This window comes from Triturus cristatus, chromosome 8 (genome assembly GCF_964204655.1).
Source record: "Triturus cristatus chromosome 8, aTriCri1.1, whole genome shotgun sequence".
Lineage (NCBI taxonomy): Eukaryota > Metazoa > Chordata > Amphibia > Caudata > Salamandridae > Triturus > Triturus cristatus.
This window is the reverse complement of record NC_140591.1, coordinates 863,406,605-863,428,494: the sequence shown is the minus strand read 5'-3', so window position 1 is coordinate 863,428,494 and position 21,890 is coordinate 863,406,605. Positions and strand designations below refer to the sequence as shown.

Sequence of the window (21,890 nt, the reverse complement as noted above, 5' to 3'; positions counted from 1 at the left end):
CCTACGCAGCGGAATTCCTGAGCGTTGGTTGGGCGCCCAGCACTCTTTCTCCACCACTCTGCAAACGCGATTACTAGTTAAAGTAGCATATTTCTGCACCTCTGACTTAGAGGTAGTTTAAATCCCCCTGCCCTATTATGTACTAGGGTTTTACAGAGGAGGTCATGCTAATCACAGGGGTACCCCAACGCATAGTGTTCCCTGGTGTATGTAGGTGTTTTCACTGTATTCTAAGTGTCTTTTAGCATAGCACTGGCTCTAGGCCTGGTTAGTCAGAGTCAGTTACCACCAGTACCCGTCTGAAAAAATTGTGGGCACAGGATGATTTTGCAACAAGGCTTCTTTCTGCTCCTCTGTTGGTTCTTTCTGCACATGTCTTGCTTCTTCCTGCACTTTTCTTCGTCTTTGTGGACTTCTGTTGCTTCTTTCTGCATTTCTTTTGCTTCTTTTTGTGCGTTTTTCTCCTTTCTTCGCATGTCATACCTCTGTAGGCATAGTTAGAAACTAGCATTTACAAAAACCTTTGAAATTCACTTAAAACACCATAGGTTTCAGGCACGTTATAGTTAGAAATTCGCATTCAAAAAAACCTTTGAAATTCACTGAAAAAACCATAGGTTTCAGGCATGTTACAGTTAGAAATTAGGCGATACCAAAGGGGATGATGGACAGAAGAAAAAGTTAGAAATTAGCATTTAAAAAGCCTTAGAAATTCACTGAAAAAACTATAGTTTTTAGGGAAAGTGATTGTTAGTTGGACATTTCACTCGTACAAAACCAGAGAAATTCCCCCGAAATAGTTAGTTCAGCTAACTATAACTCATGCCCCCGCAATGCACTGCTGATGACGTCACATATTACATCACTTATGACATGTTCAGTGACATTGCTGATGACATCTCAAATGACATCACTGATGACATCATCCATGTGCTAATTTGATGCATCTTCTCACACCCTAATATAACCTTTGATACACTCACTCTAAATTGCAGACTGCCATTCTCAAAATCATAGACACTCCAACACCAATAACTACATACCCACTCACTAATTCTTAGGTATACACTCACATCCACTCACTCACCTGTACAGTCACTCATACTTATGGTCACTCAGTATAGGACTATCATATGCACCCATACACCTATATAGACACTCACACACTGCCACTCATCCATGGAGTTACTCACACACGTCATGCAAAGAATCAATCTCACTCCCATTTCCTCACCTATACAGTTATACACACACCAGCTCACTTACTCATACAAATACTAGCACATTCTTACGCTCTTATATAATCAATGATACAAGCACACACTAATCCATACAGCCACTCTCACAATCACACACTCGCACTTATAGCCATTTAAATACTCCAACACACCTATTTTCTGCCTTTCACATATGTAGTTACTCACACATGTACCACTGAGATATACATTCACTCACTAACACACCCATACACACACTCACCCACCCAGTCCATCACAGATGCACTCTTAAAACCATGCACCCAGTGAATCACCAACTCACACATCTATGCACAGTCACACATACCGCACCCATACAGATACTCAGACAACCAATCAATAACCCATATGGACACTCATGTAGCTATTCACAAACCCATGCAGCTGCTCACACACCAACAGAAAGACGGATACAGACATTCACACAGTTTAGTCACTAACCCATGCATTCAGTAAGATACGTTTAATCACTCACTTATAGAGTCAGTCACACATCTACTAAATCATCGATTCAGAATCTTATACACCCACTCATTCTTCAATACGCCTTTCCCTATATATATTAAACATATTTAAACTTTACAGAAACACACAGTCACTGGATGATGTCATCAGTGATGTCATCAGTGATGTTATTTGAGATGCCATCAGTGATGTCATCAGTGATATCACTGACCATGTCATGAGTGATGTAATATGTGACGTCATCAGCAGTGCATTGAGGGGGCGCGAGTTATAGTTAGCTGAACTAACTATAACAGGGGAATTTCTCTATATATATTACCTACTGGCGGTCGCCAGTAGGTAGATATAGTTAGGACCTATTTTCCATAGGAAATCCTCAACATTCTATTTGGAATAACTTTGGCGCCGATTGACGAATCTTCGCGAAATTTTCAAAACTTTTGGCCAGCTCCAGTCCGCTCCTAGCCTGAAAGTTTCATAATATATATATATATTCACTGAAAAAACCATAGGTTTCACACATGTTATAGTTAGCTGGACATTTTACTGATAAAAAACCAATGAAATTCCCCCGTTATAGTTACTGCAGGCAACTATAACTCACGCGACCGTAATCCTCTGCTGATGCTAATACTGTATTTAGACACTTATTTGCCCATGTCTTCTTCCATTAAATTTTAGCTTTACATATATTACAAATATTTTTTTTTCATAAAGACACATATGTCATCAGCAGAAGATTGCGGTCGCGTGAGTTATAGTTGCCTGCAGTAACTATAACGGGGGAATTTCATTGGTTTTTTATCAGTAAAATGTCCAGCTAACTATAACATGTGTGAAACCTATGGTTTTTTCAGTGAATTTGCAAGGTTTTTTAAATGCTAAGTTACTTTACGCCATTCGTGGCGTGCGCGCCCAGTTAACGCAGTTAGTGCCGTGCACGCACAGTGGTCACACGGTGCGCTGCGCGCACCTCGTGCCCACGTTAAGCGGGATGGGCCATGTACGCACGATGCGCTTCGCGCACCGTGCGCACATGGGGGACATATTTTGCGCATCTTTGTGAAATGTATTCTTCGGGCACCATTTGCACACGGGGTGGGGAGAATGTGGATAGTTTTTTTTTTTTTATAATTTTTTACTGTGCGCGTACGGTAAGCGTAATCGGCGATTTTCCGAAAAAAAAATATTTTTTTTGGGCTTGGGGGTGGTTTGGGGACCCCTGTATCAATGCTGGGTGGTTAGGATCTCATGAAACTGCCTCTTGACATATATTTGGGGTACGTTTTTGCTGCCCAACTCAGGAAGCGAGAGAGAAAATGGCGGCCGCCGCTTCCTGGTTTCGACCGACTCGAATGTTTACTAAGATCTAAGAGCCAATCAGAATCGCGCTCGCGCACGCCACCGTACGCGTACGGTAAGCTTACGGTAAGCGCACGGTAAGCGCACCGTAAGCTGCCACAGATATATATATTGATTTAAAGGCTATTTTCTCAGAATCTACTGAACAGATTTACACCAAACCTACAAAAGGCACTTCCTTGACCTGGGGACTACCTCTCTGCCAAATTTCATTAAATTCTGTTCAGCCGTTCGGGCTGTAGCCCTGTCTAAAGGTCCTATGGAAAAATGCATGGGAAAAACGCGTTTTGGGACCCCCCTTTTATCTCAGCCCCCGCTTGACGAATCCCCCCGAGACTTTCAGGGTAGGAGCGGAGCGTAGCGCCCCACCTATTTTGAAAAATTTGCGAGGATTCGTCGACCGGCGCCAAAGTTATTCAAAATAGAATGTTGCGGATTTCCTATGGAAACGTGGTCCTAACTATAACTACCTACTGGCGACCGCCAGTAGGTAATATATATATATATATATATATATATATATATATATATATATTTATTTTTCAAAACAATGGCCTGAAGCTTATTAAGGACGCACTCTCACCCAATGTAAACCAGCCGGTTTATTGCCATAGAGAACCAGCACCGCATTCCAGTGTCTTTCACCCGACGCGTTTCGAGGTTTGCACCTCTTAATCATGGGCAGCTTGCAGTATGGATGTTCGACGGATAAGCTCCAGTTCTTGCATTATATATCTTCCCCTCGTGGGTGGCGTTTAGTACGCGTCGTGGATCACGTTTAGTATGTAGTGGAGCCTGCTGCATGATAGAATTTGTTGCCCATTGAGCCAGTCATACCCTATAGTGGGTTCCGTTTACTTGTCCATATATTTCAAGAAATTATTTCCCTTAGTAGGGTCCAGAAAACAGCGCTGGTTTGAATAACTCCCATTAGGTGTGCTGCAAAACAGGTACGGATACGTTCCAACCAGCAGCCTCTCGAGGTCATGAGATGGTGCAGCCCTTCACGGCACAGGCAGCCGTGTAAAATTTTTCAAAACAATGGCCTGAAGCTTATTAAGGACGCACTCTCACCCAATGTAAACCAGCCGGTTTATTGCCATAGAGAACCAGCACCGCATTCCAGTATCTTTCACCCGACGCGTTTCGAGGTTTGCACCTCTTAATCATGGGCAGCTTGCAGTATGGATGTTCGACGGATAAGCTCCAGTTCTTGCATTATATATCTTCCCCTCGTGGGTGGCGTTTAGTACGCGTCGTGGATCACGTTTAGTATGTAGTGGAGCCTGCTGCATGATAGAATTTGTTGCCCATTGAGCCAGTCATACCCTATAGTGGGTTCCGTTTACTTGTCCATATATTTCAAGAAATTATTTCCCTTAGTAGGGTCCAGAAAACAGCGCTGGTTTGAATAACTCCCATTAGGTGTGCTGCAAAACAGGTACGGATACGTTCCAACCAGCAGCCTCTCGAGGTCATGAGATAGTGCAGCCCTTCACGGCACAGGCAGCCGTGGAAAATTTTTCAAAACAATGGCCTGAAGCTTATTAAGGACGCACTCTCACCCAATGTAAACCAGCCGGTGTATTGCCATAGAGAACCAGCACCGCATTCCAGTGTCTTTCACCCGACGCGTTTCGAGGTTTGCACCTCTTAATCATGGGTAGCTTGCAGTATGGATGTTCGACGGATAAGCTCCAGTTCTTGCATTATATATCTTCCCCTCCGTTTACTTGTCCATATATTTCAAGAAATTATATATATATATATAGCACTAGTCCCAATCCCCAATTCCGAAGCAGGTGCAGACACTTAAGGAAGTATATATTTATATATATTAAAATAATTTGTTCATATATTTAATTTACAATATATTAATTTTATATGTTAAAATATTTAAAATGTACTATTTTTAACAATGTATATATATTAAAAAACGGTATTTGTATGTATATTTCTTCAATATTAGTGTAAAACGAAATTTTTGCACTCACCTTTATATGTCTAGGAAAGCAATGTTTTTCACACAATATTTCTCTATCACAATATTTATGGTTTAGATATTATGTCAGTGAACAGCTAATACTTGGAGATGTAATAAAAACAAAAGAGGGACCTCAAAAGTAAAAAAAAAATCAGCAGGCCAGACTAGTGCTTCTCCCAATCAAATAATTAAATCCCGGGTCGAAGTCCCTTGAAATTAAAATCAAATGTAGATTTTGCAAATTTAAAACAGAATCTTTGCTACATTGACTTGCTGCTGCCCCTGCATGTTACAGTCCAGTCAGAAGCTTTTAAAGCCAATGTGGTTACGCAATGTGGCCCGGACAGTGAAAGAAGCAGCTTTTTTTTTATTTTCTTGCACCCTACCTTCAGACTTGGCTAGATTTGGGAGATATATGGATAAGTTGCTCCTTAGATCTATTGAAGAAGATGGTCCCGAAAACTCCGAAGGAGTCTCGACCTGCAACAAGTCAGTCTCTAGAAAATAGTCTTGTTGTCGACTGGACTAAAGGCACACTTTAAAAAGATACATTCAATTATGTCATAAGGCTGTATAGGTAACCTTTCTCCTTTTAAATGTAAATACTATATTACGTTTTAGAATTGAAATTAGATAAAGCCCAAAGTTAACTCTTTTTACTGTATGGATCTTAAGCAAAAAGAATTGTACGCATTTTAGCTACATTGCAAATGGTTTTAAGTAACTGTGCAATAAATAAAATATTCATTCACTGTCACTGGACCTCAAAAGTACACATTTCGTTGTCATCAGAAGACATCTTACAGAAAAAAAAACTGTATTGTAAAGGAAAGACAAATGGAATGTAAGAATAATCTTATGTAGCTAAGTAAACTACTATAGCAATTGGTTACTCAAATGGCTTAATAAAAAAGGGGTATATTCACAAGAACGTGTGCTAAACATCTCCAAAAAATGTTAACGCAACTTTACACATTGCAGCCTATCGTGTGAAAATAACTCAGTGTCAAAGTGGAATTCACAACACGACGGTACCATGGGATAGGCTGCGGAAAACGCAGCCAATGTTTATGATACAACCACCGCGACGGAGATAAAAACACAAACCTCAACGCGAAAAAACATGCAATGGGCCAAAGCGCGATGAGGAAATCAGCGATAAGCAGCGCCAGGCCTGCTATACACACATGGCAAGCGGGGAAAATCACTACAAAAGTAGAAAAAACGCTCAAACACAAACTGACCAACACCCAAGCACCATGGAGGCAGCCAGCAGGCACAGAGGTCGAGTGCAAACCCACACACATCCCGGACGACCAGCCTGGGATATCAGGGTCAGGGAAGGGCAAGATCAAGAAGAAGAGGAAGATGAAGTTCAGTCCGCAGGAAAACAGGATCCTGGTCACGGAGGTGATGGAACACCATCAACAACTGTTGGTCACCTCGATGAAGTTCAGTCCGCAGGAAAACAGGATCCTGGTCACGGAGGTGATGCAACACCATCAACAACTGTTTGTCACCTCCAACGTGTCATTGGGCACCAAAAATGGACTATGGCGGAACATCGTGGACAAGGTGAATGCCGTCGGAGAGCACAAGAGGTCAATGGATGAGGCCAAGAGGCGAAAGAATGACATCAAGGATAAACTCGCAGCCAACCGGAATGCAGCAATGCAGACTGGAGGTGGGAGCCCAGCGCCACAGCTGGATGACATGGAGGAGCTGGTGTCGACAGTCATCAGTGGGGAGACTGTGGACGGAGTCGGGGGACCAAACACTGCGCGACAGGACACAACACAACCGCAACAGGGTGAGTGACCCCTAGGTACTGGGGGGATGGGTGGAGATGACACAATGGCACACATGCACAATCAAGCAGAGCACAGTGTACACCCACAATGATTCTGGGTCATGGTCCTGATCTACAGACTGTCACAATGTACAATGCTATTCTGTCTGAATGTCAACATGTACCATGCGGCTACATACATGTGGACCCATTGTAATACACCATCTCCTCTTCACATTGCAGAGGCACCATCAACACCTCCTGCAGAGTAGTCCCAGCCACTCTTCACTGATGATGAGGAGGACACCCCCAGCATCGACACCCAAGCCTTCCAAGACATCATTGACATCATCCGCAACTCACCTACAGGATCAGGGCAGCCCAGCTGCATCAAGGAGACCCCACCCACTAATCAAACCACCCATCAGGAGGCACCCGCAGCCCCGGCAGTCTCCCAAGACCCCTAGGAACAAAACATGGCCTTCCAGCGCCGTGCGCTGGAGGGCCAGAGGGAGACGGCTGAGCAGGTGCAGGTGGATTTCTACCTCACAGCTACCAAACTGGACGCCATCCATGGGTGTCTAGGTCCCCTCAGGGACCAGCTCCAGGCCCTAATGAACACCCACGGCCCGCTCCATGGTCTCCAATGGGCCCTGACTGACATCTCTGGAGTCATGACGTGGAGAGAAGAACACCTGTCCGCTCAGAGTGGCTCCAGTGAACCCAGCCGTGAGCTGGCACACATGCAGAGGCTCATGGAGGACATGGTGCGGATGGAGGCGGAAAGGATGGCAGTCGCCGCTGCATATCAGCGAGATGTAGCTGGGATCTACCATGCCCTGCAGATCCTCATCATGGCATTGCTGCCACAAGGCGTGGCGCTGATGAATGCTGCTGCCCCCACACCATCCACATCTCCTCCCCCTGGTGTGTCAGTGCCTCACAGTGCGGCAGGCGTATCCACTCCGGCACCTGATGTGTCACTGCCACACAGTGCGAACGACAATCCTCCTCCGGCCCCTGATGTGTCAGTGGCACCCGGCGCCTTGCGGCCGTCACGGGCCTACCACCACGTGGCGCTGACTGGCGTTGCACAGGTTGGGTGGCACCGAAATGGCTGAGCAGGTGTGCAGCCTGCAATGATGACGTGTGCACTGATGTGGTCTCCTCCATTGATGACTCAGGACTCAGCTTCATGTGTGGGACCTGCTGGGCTGCGGAGCGGATCCGCATGATGTGGACCATGCCATGGTGGCGGGACCGAGGTTTGGAGCTTGCACGGGCACGTGGTGTGCCCACTGGTGGGCACACCGGTGGCAGCAGGTGAACAGTGGGGCCTGGGTGCGCAGGGGCGGAAGTCTCTCTCTCTGTCTCTCCCTTCCTTTCCTTCTCTCTCTCTTTCTCTCTCTCTCTCCCTTCCTTTCCTTCTCTCTCTCTCTCACTCTCTCTCCTCTTTCTCTCCGTTCCTTTTCTTTCTTTTCTTCCCTCTCTTTCTCTCTTTGGCTTTCTTTCCATCTCTGTTTCTCTGTGTCTCGCTCCTTTGATGTGCGCATGACACACGGTCTGATTTTGTGCATTATTTTCCAGGCTGTGATGTTGGCATTGTCCCTGATGGACCCGACAGGAGTCTTCCGCATTGCTGTTTTGTGTTGTATTTCAATAAAGTTTTTGGTTGTTACTTCAGTGCTGTGTGAAAGTTTCTTGTTCTTCCTGCCACACATGTGTTATTTTTTTGGCAATGTGCGTCATCATGCACTTTTTGTGGCTCTTGTGTCGTGCACGGTATGTGAATGTCTGGGGGGGTGGGGATGCTGGGGGTGGTGGAGGTGGGTGTTGTGGCCCTCATGGGTATCGGAGCTGCATGATCATTGTCTCGATGGCATCTGTGGGTCATCAGGTGTAGCTCTTGGCTGGGCTCCCTTTCATGCTGCGGGTAGTCGTCCTGCTTAACACCCGCAAAAGGCAGGTGTTAAATCCCTGGTGCTACCGCGGCTTATTGCCTGTTTTTGGTTTGCTTCGCAGTTCTGGCAGTTCGTTGTGTGAGTGGTGTTTGGTTTTTTCGTGTGTTTCTGCACAGGAACGCCTACTCTGCATCTCATTAGGGTTAGTTGGTGTTGTCCAACGTGGAGATACATTTTGGGGCAGTTATCGCGGGAATAATGGTGATGTCTGCATTTTGCACCAGCTTGTGTATGGGGTGTTAAATCTATCTCCACTTTTGATGCGTTAAGGTTGAGATAAATCAGAGATAAGTCCTTGTGAATATCCCTCAAAGTATTTTTGTATTGTGCTGGGTCGCAGGAGATGACCTAGCATCTGTTTAAATTTGGGGCTTCCGCTCTTATGGTAAAATGAAATCTTTTGAGAATGTGTAATGAGGGTTATAGCAAAAGAAAGCTGTCATGACATTGCAGGTAAGTGTTATTTTTGGTCTTCTTGCCACTGTCTTGAACAATTAGCATCCATTTATTACTTTTCCGTAAAGGCTAAAACATTTAGAAAATGCTCCTAGATTTTTATCTCTCAAAATGGAAACTAGATATCGGCAGCACTCATGTAGTAATGATACATTGTCAGTATAAAGTTCTTCTGTTCTGCACATTTAGCTGCAGATGTACTATTTTGTCTCATTTGCCTGTGATTTTGTTTTTGCCAACAGCTTGAAAAATCAGAAAATTGTAAACGGGAGAATGTCCGAGGCTGGGTAAGCTCTGTTGTTGTATGTTCTTGCTGAATAAAAAAGGAACTCTACAGAATGTGTTCCTACCCAACGAGAATAGCCCCAGCCTCTAAACTTCAAAGTTGTAAAAAGAGAAATTCTGGATGTTAAGTGTGATGTTGCATTTAAGCGGTCAGTCTGGCTTGCATCCTCATCACCTCGTGGTCTGTGCTTGAAGCAGGCGATTTAGGCATGGATGTGAATGCAAATTAATGTCCTATTACTTACCGGTAATCTTCATTACTCCGGGTCCCGTAGTCCTCGACACCGTCATGGACTAGTGAGATGTAACTATCTCGCTGACAGAAAAAGAACGAAGGAATGCTGGACCTACCCTTCCCCCTCCCACTGGGAGTACATAAGGAGTACCGACCCAGCATTCCTCCTGAAATACCAAGCCATAATGAAGGCCGGCAGACAGGGAGGGAGGGAGGGAAGTCATGACGGTGTCGAGGACTACGGGACCCGGAGTAATGAAGATTACCGGTAAGTAATAGGACATTACCCCCAGGTCCCTCCGTCCTCGACACCGTCATGGACTAGTGAGAAATACCAAAGCAAACCCCGGCATTCATACTAGAAAACACAACAAACCACCAGGATAGCAAACAAACCCAGAGATTTATTGGAAATAAAGCAGAAAAACAATCAGGAGCGAACAGAGCTCAACACCCCCAACGCAAAACCTCCATCATCCCCCAACAGATTGAGAAGGCGATAATGCCTGATGAAAGTATTGGAAGAGGCCCACGTGGCAGCCCTACAAATCTCAGAGAGAGGAACACCCTGAACCTCCGCCCAAGAAGCAGCCACCCCTCTCGTAGAACGACCCTGAACCCCCAGAGGAGGAGGAGAACCAGACAGAGAGTAGGCCAAGGAAATGACTTGCTTCAGCCAACGGCCGATGGACACAGAAGAAGCCTTACTCCCAAGGGAAGCCGCACCAAAGGAGACAAAAAGGGAGTCCGATTTGCGAAAAACCGCCGTACGGTCCAGATAAACGCGCAAAGCCCTGCACACATCCAACAAAGACCACTGGGGACCACCAGGAGAATCCAAAACAGAGCCCAGGGCAGGTAAAACCAACTCCTGACACCTGTGAAATTGCGAAGAAACCTTCGGTACAAAAGAAGAATCCAGTCGGAGCACCACACCCTCCTCCGTGAAGGAAAGAAAAGGAGGCCGAGCCATCAAGGCTCCCAACTCCCCAAGACGACGAGCAGAGGTGACCGCCACCAGAAAAACCACCTTGAGAGTCAGAAATTTTAAGTCCACCACATCCAAATGTTCAAAAGGAGGACCGATTAAAACTCGCAGGACCAAAGGCAAATCCCACAGGGGAAAAGAAGGACGAGGAACAGGCCGAGAAACAGTAAAACTGCGAAGAAGACGAGAAACCAAGTCCTCAATATCCGAAAGGTTCCCCCACGGGGAACGAAAAGCCCGAACAGCGGCCCACTGGGCCCGCAGAGTAGACACAGCCAAACCCTTCTCGAAACCTTCCCACAAAAACTGAAGGACAACCTGCAAGGAACAGAACAAAGGGGAGACCCCCAACGTCGAACACCAACGGTCAAAATTACCCCAATGCCTATCATAAGCCTTAAGGGTGGAAGGCCGCCGGGAACGCTGAAGAGCCACCGCTAAATGTTCCGGGAAACCGCGCCGTCTCCAACCCTGCCTTTCAACTTCCACACCGACAACCGCAACCAGAGAAGCGACAGGGACGGGGAAGACCGAAGTGGAGACGGAGACAGGGGAAGAAACCAGGGACCCTGCACCGCCAAAAGACGCACCGTCGGAAACCAAGACCTCCGAGGCCAAAACGGCAGGACCGCCACCACCTCCCGATCCTCCTGACACAAACGGGCCAGAAACCTGGGAACCAGAGCCAGGGGGGGGAAGGCATAGAGGAGACGCGACGGCCACGGGAGAGACAGAGCGTCCACCCCCCAGCAACCCTCCTGCAGAAACCGGGAGCAAAACCGAGGGAGCTGAGCATTGTGCCGGGAGGCAAAGAGGTCCAGAAAGGGACGCCCAAACCTCCCGCACACAAGCCGAAACGCAACCGGGGTGAGAGACAACTCCAGAGAGTCCGGAAAGCACCGACTCAGGGCATCCGCCACAAAGTTGTCCACTCCCCGAAGATGAACCGCCGTCAGAGACAGCAGATGGCCCTCCGCCCAACAAAACAGGGGCACCACTATCGCATTCAAGGAAGCCGAACGAATCCCCCCTTGATGATTCAGATAAGCCACCGTCACCATGTTGTCGGACCGCACCAACACGTTCCGACCGAGCAACAGAGCCCGAAAACCCATCACAGCTCGGGACACCGCCGTGAGTTCTCTCCAGTTGGACGACCGGCGGCTCTCCAGGAGGGACCAACGACCCTGAAGGGAGTGAGATTCCAAGGTCGCCCCCCAACCCAAGGCGCTGGCATCCGATGTCAAGACCAGAGAAGGAGAAGACTGCAGGGGCAGACCCAAAGACAGATGATCCCTCACAGACCACCAAAGAAGAACCGGGAGGACCACCGGAGACACAGGAATAAGAACGTCCATGTCGCGGGACAGGGGATCCCAGAGAGACAGGAGGTACACCCAAAGGGGGCGCAGATGAAAACGAGCCCAGGCCACCGTGAAAACTGTCGCCGCCATCAGACCCATAAGACGCAACCAAAGGCGCACCGGAAAGGCACCCCCCACCCGGAAACGACGAGCAAGGGACACCAATGTCAAAACCCGAGGCTCGGGGAGGAACACACGGTTCAGATCCGAACGGAAGCGGGCCCCAATGAAAACCATGTCCTGCGACGGCGTCAGCTGACATTTGGGCAAGTTGATCAGAAACCCATGGGCCCGCAACGCCGAGCACACCACCTCCCTGGCCTCCAGCAACAGGACCCGAGATGGAGCATGGATCAACCAGTCGTCTAAATAGGGGTACACCATCACCCCTTGGAGATGAAGCCACGCGACCAAAGGCGCCACCACCTTTGTAAACACCCTTGGCGCCGACCGGAGACCGAAAGGCAACACCATGAACTGGTAATGACGCCCCTGAACACAAAACCGTAGAAACCTGCGGGATCGAGGATGGACCGCGACATGGTAATACGCATCCTGAAGATCGAGGGTACACATGAAGTGACCCGGCAGCACTAATGGAATCACCCTCTGCAAGGTCTCCATGCGGAAAGGAATCCTGGCCACCCATTTGTTCATGACCCGCAGATCCAAAATCAAGCGGAAACCCCCCGTGTTCTTTGGAACCAGAAAGACCAGGGAATAGAAACCCATCCCCATCTCCAACGGAGGAACCTCCTGAATGGCACCCTTCCGAAGAAGGTCCAGAATCCCGAGAGAAAGATGGGACCGCTTCACACGACTCGAAGGCCAAGGAGTCGGCCGAACACCCGAGTCTGGTGGAGGTGCCGTAAATTCCAGGACATAACCCTGGCGAATGATGTCCAACACCCAGACGTCGGAACACGACTGAACCCAGGCATCCAGGAAGAAGTGCAGCCGCCCTCCAACCAACAACCCGGGAACCACCGCCAAAGAGTCAGGAACGCGGCTTGGCAGGAGGAGGGGACTTAGCCTTACGGTCCCGACCACGGCCAGAAGCAAACCTACCCTGGCCTCTCACAAACTGCCTACGAGAAGCAGGGCGAAAGAAAGATTTGGGTTTAGAAGGGACAGGAGCAGTAGTAGAGACTTTAAAAGAGGAAGAATGTTTCTTTTCTTTAAACAACTTGTGCAATTTCGTCTCCAACTCCCCTCCAAACAACATCGTACCCTGAAAGGGCAACCTCAAAGCGCATGCCTTCTGCGCAGAGTCAGTCTTCCAGTCCTTGAGGACAAGACTGCGACGAGCAGCCACACAAGCCCCCCCGGACAGAGCAGAAGCACGCACAACGTCAAAGGAGACATCAGACAGAAGCTCCACCTGACGCTCAATTTGCTCCAGCAAGCCAGAACAGTCCGTGGCATTATCCATAGACTGATAGAGAGACTTCAGGTCAGACAACAGGGACTGCGACACATAAGTCCCGTAGATGCCTGCCCTCAAGGCCAGGTGGGAGCCAGAATACACCTTACGGAGCGCCACATCCGCCTTCTTGTCAACCGGATCCTTCAGAACAGCATCTTCAGCAAGGGAAGTACGCCCCACCAAACTAGCCACAAACGAGTCAATAGGAATTGAATCAGGCAGTTCAGTGGCCATATCCTGCAGAGGATAGAGTTTCGTCATGAATCGAGGAATCAAAATGCGATCAGGATCAGCCCACTCGCGCTTCAAAACATCTTTGATGAAGGGATGGACAGGCACATCGACAGTGGCAGCACTCTGAAATTGACGCAACAAAGGGCCCCTAGAGGTACTAGGCGCGTCTCCGTCAGGGAACCCCATGTTCTCTTTAACATGCTGCACAATAACAGTCATAGTATCCTTGTCCACATATTTGCCCTTCAACTCGTCATCCCCCAAATTTCCAGCAGACTCATCGCCACTAGAAGCTGAAGAAACAGGAGCAGGACACCTGCGACGGGAACCAACATCACCCATCTCAGTCAAGGTTTCCCTGATTAAGCGCTTAATATGCGCATCAGCACCAGCATCACGGCGCCTGGACCTGGCAGGAGAGGGAGACCTGGAAGCACTAGAAGAAGAGGAAGACCTCTCCCGGTGATGTCTTTTCCTGGAATGCTTTCCCATCGTAAAGAATACACCAAACACAGCAAAAACGCCAGAGATAACAACCGCTATGCGGTACTCACCCCAAACGCTCGTTATAACGAGTCTCCCAAGCCGGTAACCTCGAGGCGCCTGACTTCCGTCCCCACGATCAAAAACCGGAAGTCAGGCATGACGACTTCCGGCCGGGGAAGGAGCTCCAACCAATCCAGAGGAGCATCACGGCCGCGCCCCCTAGCAAGCCCAGCAGGCCAGGAGAGGCGGCCATCGGGCCAAGAAGAAACCAACGCGGTATTACACCGCCGCGTGGGACTAGGAAATGGAGAGGCCCGCGCCACTCCCCCCAAGCCCAGCAGGGAGGGAGAGGCCAACAACGAAGGGCCGCCGGCACCAGGTAAGAACCAGCGGCCACAACGATAAATCCAGAAAGAAGGCAGGAGCGCCCCCGCTCCTGCCGCGTCCTCTTACACCGTCAGGATGACAGAAAAAGAACAGGAGGAATGCTGGGTCGGTACTCCTTATGTACTCCCAGTGGGAGGGGGAAGGGTAGGTCCAGCATTCCTTCGTTCTTTTTCTGTCAGCGAGATAGTTACATCTCACTAGTCCATGACGGTGTCGAGGACGGAGGGACCTGGGGGTAATGCATATGAGTATCTCAATACTGTTGCCTCTTTTTCCTCATGAGTCGAATTAAAACCAGGAGTGGCGTTAATCCCCTAAGGATTTTGCTGCTCCTCAACTGTACCTGGTCAATCAGTAAATTGGATATTCAATAACAATCAGAATTGAATGTAAAGAACATTATACGTTTCAATGAACACGAGACAAATATTAAAATGAACCCATGAAAGTTTGTCAAAGGATTACATAATTATAGAAGGCAAATCCAATGGTTAGGAGTCAGCCAATGATTCGTGTAAATCAAATAACAGCATAAAGCTCCGAATAAAATGCAAAATAAAGAATAGGCAAACAAAATATTGTTAAACTCTACAGAAATAAATCAGAGGTCAGACTGACATGGGAGTCGCCTCCTAAATGTTAATGGAGGATGAGCCCAGCACCCTTAGGAAGTGGCTTCTTTTATAATCCAAAATACAAAGAAATCCATACATAAATACAATTATTTAAGACCGTGCAGCCGAACCAATCAGGTTAAAGGAAGAACTATCCACTTTCTAACAATAAATTATTCAGCATTGCCCCACAGATTTGCATAATATTGTTCCCAACTGTGGTGCTCTTGAGATGCCTCAATAATTAGGACACATTTCCATCACTTAATATATAAGGACAAGTCCTAACTAAAATCATACCATGGCTCCCATAGGTGAGGCAACAGAGGCATTCATTGTACTGTCACAGCATTCTAAGATTGCCTGTAAATTAAGCATCATGTTGTCCATGGAAAATACACATTGTGTATGAAAACAGTGTTTATAACGTTGCTTATGTGTGTTGAGTGCATGGTCCGAAAAGGACAAGAAATATGACTGTATGCTGGAATGATGACTACAGGCAGCAACAACCTACATTATTCAATGTTAAAATGAACACCGTCGTTCAGTTGAGTATATTGATTTCAGTATGTGTGAATCAGATCATGTTAATACTATTATGCATGCTGTTAAAGACCTTACATCAATACACCTTTGCAATTTAATGCCAGCGTCTTCCAGTGACAAATCAGCAAAAAACCTTCCTGTGAGAATTCTCTGAGTATTCCATGTCTCTACTCAAAATCTGTCACATTTAAAATATGCCCTGGATACACTACATGCAAAATACAAAGGGGCAGATTTACAAGCCCCTTGTGCCATTTTTGCGTAACATTTAACATGGGAAAAGTGAAGCAAAAGTGGCGCAAGAAGCTTGTAAATCTGCCCCAAAGTGTCTGACTCTCAACAAAAGAAGTACATCATCACCCATAGTGGTATTCCTATAAATGGGTGCAAATGTAGTGCTTTTCAGAATTCATAAATATTCCCAGTAGTATGCCTTGAAAGTTGTGCCAGGTGCTGGATTCCAGGCTTACCTCTGGGAATGTCATGTGACTTGTAACCCGGTTCCTCCATTTTGAAAGTGTGGAAGTAAAATATAGTATTCGTCTCCACTCTTTGGGAATGCAGACTGATGATCAGTTGCACATTATGTTTTACTGTTCATTTTTATTCGTGGTTAAAACATTTTCCTCCTGGAGACACCTCTTCCTCCTCCCCTTCCCTTGCTTCAAGGACAGATACTTACAGCTCTTTGCCAGAGTAAATCCCCTACCATTTCCATGTAGGAAAAAGGTTAGTTTGTGAATACCCAAAAACTCAGAAATATGTGGCCATTGACAAATTTCCAAGGCAAAACACACTTCGATCTGCTAACTCAACACCCTTTGCATTTGGGTTTACTACTGCAGATTCCAATACACTGGTGGCCGAGGAACCCTCAGTAGTAATACAATTTACACCTGCCAGAAATACCAGTATGAAACCCTAAGTGTTGGAAATGAAGCCATTTTAGTGTACATTTACAGTAGACCATTGAGAATTTGGCCCAAACTAATTATCAAGAAACAACTGTGTACTTTGCTGTTAAACTTCCAGTGAATATTTGGCAGCGGTGATGAAAGTTGGTAGTTCTAAGGGATTCTTTAATTTGGAAACTTTGTTTAAGCAGTTACATTTTCACTACCCAGTTCAGTTTAGTTTATTATTAGTTAGTTAATAAAAACCCAAATACCCAAGCCAACAAACCTCTTGGCAAACAAGTATTTGTAATTCAAATTTGTTTTTCATCTCGAGCCTAAGTAGTAGGCACATCTTTAGAGTGAAAGCAATGGGTTGGTTCTTAATTACTTAGGTACTTCACTGTCACTTCATGCAGCCAAGTAAATGAGAGAGGGTTATGAGGTAGGAAGCCTGGATCCTGAAATTCTGCAATAGATAAATTTGAAATTCGCTTTTGAATTCATTGTTTTCAGCTAAAAGGCCCTAACAACAATAAAATATACACATACTAGTCATACTACATACTAGCACCGCATTAAAAACATACAATTGTTAAAAAAGAACATTACATTAATTTTTACACTTTACAGTATGATTCACATGAAAAACTCTTAGCTCAAGCTTATGATATCCTTGATGTGGCCCAGATATAAGAAGCCACAGCTCTGTACATTGATTCTATATCCGACTTATACCGCAGGACCAAAGCAGCAGTATAGTGCTAGACTTTAAGTTTCTTTAAAAGGGGCGCTAGCCACTTTTTACAGATAGACATTTCTTTAGAACAAAAACTCATTCAAGCATTATAGTAACTGTGCCCGAAAGAAAAATCAGATAGACAATTTTAGTAGGCTGCTGGGTATGATTCAGACAAGTATTCTCGAGCAGGTAAGATGCCCAACCGAAATGTAAGTAAAAGGTTCAGATTTTATCAAGATATTGCTGGCACAACAAACCTTTTTTTATATGTGAGATAGCTAGATGTCACGGGCCCATGCTCTACTTCATTAAGACGCTTCCCATGCTTACTATGCAAATATTTTTCGTTCAACTAGTTAGTAGGATAGGATTTAGTTGTAGTTGGATTAGACCAAAGTTCCTACGAACTAATTTCCCTCAGGCTAGATTCCCATGCCGAAACCATTCTTTTCTATTGGTGCTTTGCAGTGCAACAATCTCAAACATAGTCTTACAAACATTTCAGCAAGTTGATTCTTATGCAGCTCAGCCAGTAGAGGATGGGATGCAATGCAATTTAATCAGTCACTAAATTATTATCAAGCTCGAGATTAAGAGGGATAAGGGAGTACCTTGACCTCCCGTGAGTAATGTTCTGATTTTACAGTTAGGTAGCTCCAAAGCTCTGCTGCATACAGTGCTGCTGCCACAGCCTTCATTTTATAAAGGTGTAATATGGTGGTAATAGATTGTCCTCCTTGCCTATCATTGCACGGTGGTACAATCTTTCAACAAGTTGACAATGAATGTCAAATGTTTTTAAAAGTCTTTGGTCTCAATATCAAAGATTTTGTTTGAGCGACATTTATAGTTAGATGTTTCATAGTAATAATTAACAAAACCTTGCAACAAACTATGTATGGACTTTTCGGTGTGGGACTGTTAGACCTGACAGCCTTGGTATGGTCCTTTCTCAAACTTTTTGCCCTCTCCCCTTCTGGTTGCTGAAATGTATTTATGTTGGCATTAGAACTCTGTGCACCTTACCACTGCTAACCAGTGCGGATGTGCTTGTATCCTTTAACCCCTTCGATGCGCATGACGGAGCGGTTCCGTCATGCGCATCGGTTGCGCTGTGCGGATGACGGACCCGCTCCGTCATGGCCCCACCCGCGCACGAACCCTTCAGCACAGCGCGGTAATCCGCGCCGCGCTGAAGGGGTTAAACATGGTAAAACTGGCTTCACCCAATTGTAACATTTAATTTGCGCATAAGTCCCTAGTAGAGTTGTACTACATGTAACCAGGGCCTAAAAATGTAATACTACTATTGTGCGTGCAGCACTTTTTGTGCCGCCTACGTAAGTAGCCCTTTAAAACATGTCCCCAGGCCTGCCACTGTGGCCTTTGTACCATTTCTAAACTACCAATTTCCCCTGGCAAAATAAACCTTTTGCCAGGCCTAAACCTGCATTTGTAATACATATGTTATCCCTAAAGTACACACTAAACAGGCCATAGGGAAGGGTGCAATATATTTAAAAGTTGAACATGTACTTGTATGTTTTATATCTCCTGGTAGTGAAAAACTCCCAAATTAGTTTTTCACTACTGTGAGGCCTACGTCTCCTATAGGATAACATTGGGTTACCCTATTATATTTAATAGGTGCTAACATTTGATTGGGAACAGGTACAAATGTTATGTTTGGACTCAAATTAGTTGCAATGTAAAATCCTCTTTCATGGTAATGTTTGATTTTAGGTTACATTTCTGAAACTTCCACTTTTAAAAAGTTGGCATTTTCCTGCCCTTAACTTTCTTAGCCTCCTAGGAGTTTCCAGCTGCCTAGGTCTGTTAATTGCCCCCCCCCCCCTCAGCAGGAAAGCGTATTAGGCACTAGCAATGAACAATAGGGCCTGGGCATAGCTGGGAATGTGCCATCCTCCCTGGATAGGAGGGGCACAGTTGTACCCTGCCTCACTTATATATCAAAGGTCTACATCTGTGAAAGGGCTGCCTCTACACACTCACAAAGGAACTTGACACCAGCTGTTTGCCACCCTAGACCTCTTGGAGCATGGATAGGGGAAGAAAGGTGAATGAAGCAACTGTAAGTAAGACTGCACTGCTACTCGAGGCCCGCACTGCTCTCTGAGATGGAAGGCTGTACCTGCTTCCTTCATTCCAGGATAACATGAGTGACTCCAAGAGTCAATTGAGCTTCCTGTTCTGAGCAACAGGGACAAAGAAAGCTCCAGAGACCTCCCTGCTACTGCTGACCTGCAACTGGACCTGTTTGGAGCTGTAACTGGACATGTGTGAGCCCTGCTTGCTTCTGCTATAGTGAGTTCCTGATTGTCAAGACATGCTTCCCCAGGTCCTGGACCCTAGGCTGGCATCAGCTGAGCTACTCCTGTGAAATTCTGACATGCTGAACTCTGCATGCCGAACTGTGGGAAGGTCTGCACTCAATCGCAGTTGACCTGAACTTGTGAATTTGTCCTGGTTTAGTGCCACCACATATCCCCAGTTAGTGATTTTGTCTTCTTGGCGCTATTTTTACTTAAAATCTTTAAACTGCATATCTCCGGTTCTACTGATTGGATTTTTGTCATTTTGGTCTCCTTTTATTTATTACATGTTATTCCACTTTTCTGAATTGGTATGGTATGTCTCTTGTGGTGTGTTTCTACTTTTTAACTGTTTGTGTACTGCATAAATACTTAACACAGTGCCTCTCAGTTAAGCCTGACTGCTTTTGTGTCACAATACCAGAGGGTGAAGCACAGAATAGGTGAGTGACTTTTGTGGTTCACCCTGACAATGACTGTGGTTGTTTTTTGAGAAGGGTTCCCCTTCCCTCTCCCCCCCAATCAAAAACACAATTTATTACAGGAACAATAACATGGCATCATTGGTGAAAAGTAAGAGAGTCAATTTTTCACTACTGATCTTTGGGATGTCAAGATTTAGATCGGTAGGAATATATTACCCACATCATTCAAGAATAAACTAAAAGTGTGGGTACAAGAGCATAACCTTATCATACCCCTGTCATGTTAAAGAAGGCCTTTATCCATTCTTCTTGTCGGCCATAATGTACTCTTGCTGTGTTATTTCTGTGTTCGCTCCTAACAGTACTAACAAAGCAATATCAAGACGCTGGTATTTTAGGGTGTACTACAAGTTGTCCCGAACCACCAGATCAAATGCAGATTTCAGGGCTAAGAAGGTGAGGCATAATTGAACATTTTTCAGTTGTGTAAAGTTTATGCAAATAAGTTGAACCCTCATGGACTGATTAATAGTGCCAATACAACTCCTGAAGCCAGCCTGTAAATTAGAAAGAACATAATCTGTCTTCAGCCACATCTAGACTGGCAGCCTTATTAGCTTTCTAGCATGCTTTAGCTGCTTCTACTCCTGGAATGGTAAACACAAGTTTTGGATGACTCTCTGGGGTTTGAGAGAAACTCAAATGGGCCTTTACATTAAAGGGATTTTGTAGGAGGGTGGAATCTGACTAATGGTTGCCCCCAACTTTTTGCCTGGTATGTAAGTGGTTTTTTGACTAGTCTGGCTGGGATCCTGCTATCCAGGACCCCAGCCTATCTGCTTTCTCCCTAAAACTGTTGTGAGTACTCTAGGTACAAACATAATTGGATGCTGGGCATGCCCTACCAGTCCCTTGTAGATGGTACCCTAGGTACCCAGGGCATGGGTCCCCCAGTAGGCCTACCAGGGCTGCAGCACTTATTGTGCCACCCTGGGACAGCCACCCAAACTGACACCACCAGGCCACTACTGTAGCCTGGGTAAGGTGGTGCTAGCACCCCTTACAGGGATGTAGGTATCCTATGTCCCATACCATTACAACACATATACTCTCATAGGTCACCCCTATGGCAGGCCCTGGTAATCCTACAGGGCTGGGTGCTGAGGTATGTGTGAGGGGGGACCCCTACGTGAGTAGGACCTCTCTGCAACCTTCGTAAAATCGTTACTGGGTTGTTTGTAGTGTAGCCATACCATATACTCTTAACCGCATTATAAGTTATTGCGTCATCACTGTAACTTGGGAATGGCTACACAGAACCATATCGTGTTTGGTGTCAAACATGAAGGAATCATACCCCCAGCCCAGCCATGGGCATGGGGGCACGATTCCCCCTTGCTAGGAGGGTGATATGGGAAAAGCGGTAGAATTTAGACACCAATTTAAAAGTGCACATGTACCACAAAATGGCTACTGTCCGCCACCTACACGACTCTGGCTGGCTGTTGCTGGGGAAAACCCCAGCCTCGCCATCTGGACAATAGGGCTCCTGTGGCAGGGAGGTGCCAGCACCTCCCCAGACAGGATATGTGGATTGGAACAGGGTGGGTGCACCAAATGTCCTTTCAGAGTTGCACGTAGGCAGCTGCAGAGCCC

General features: G+C 46.2%; 1 protein-coding gene across 1 annotated transcript in view; it reads left to right on the top strand.

The window, feature by feature from the left end:
* The window catches only part of LOC146805186 (uncharacterized), a 927,200-nt gene that overhangs the window by 554,695 nt on the left and 350,615 nt on the right, over positions 1 to 21,890 (top strand). Inside the window, exon 5 of the mRNA XM_085620476.1 lies at positions 9,516 to 9,560. Coding sequence (XP_085476602.1) covers positions 9,516 to 9,560 — 45 coding nt within the window. The remainder of the gene's footprint in view (positions 1 to 9,515; positions 9,561 to 21,890) is intronic.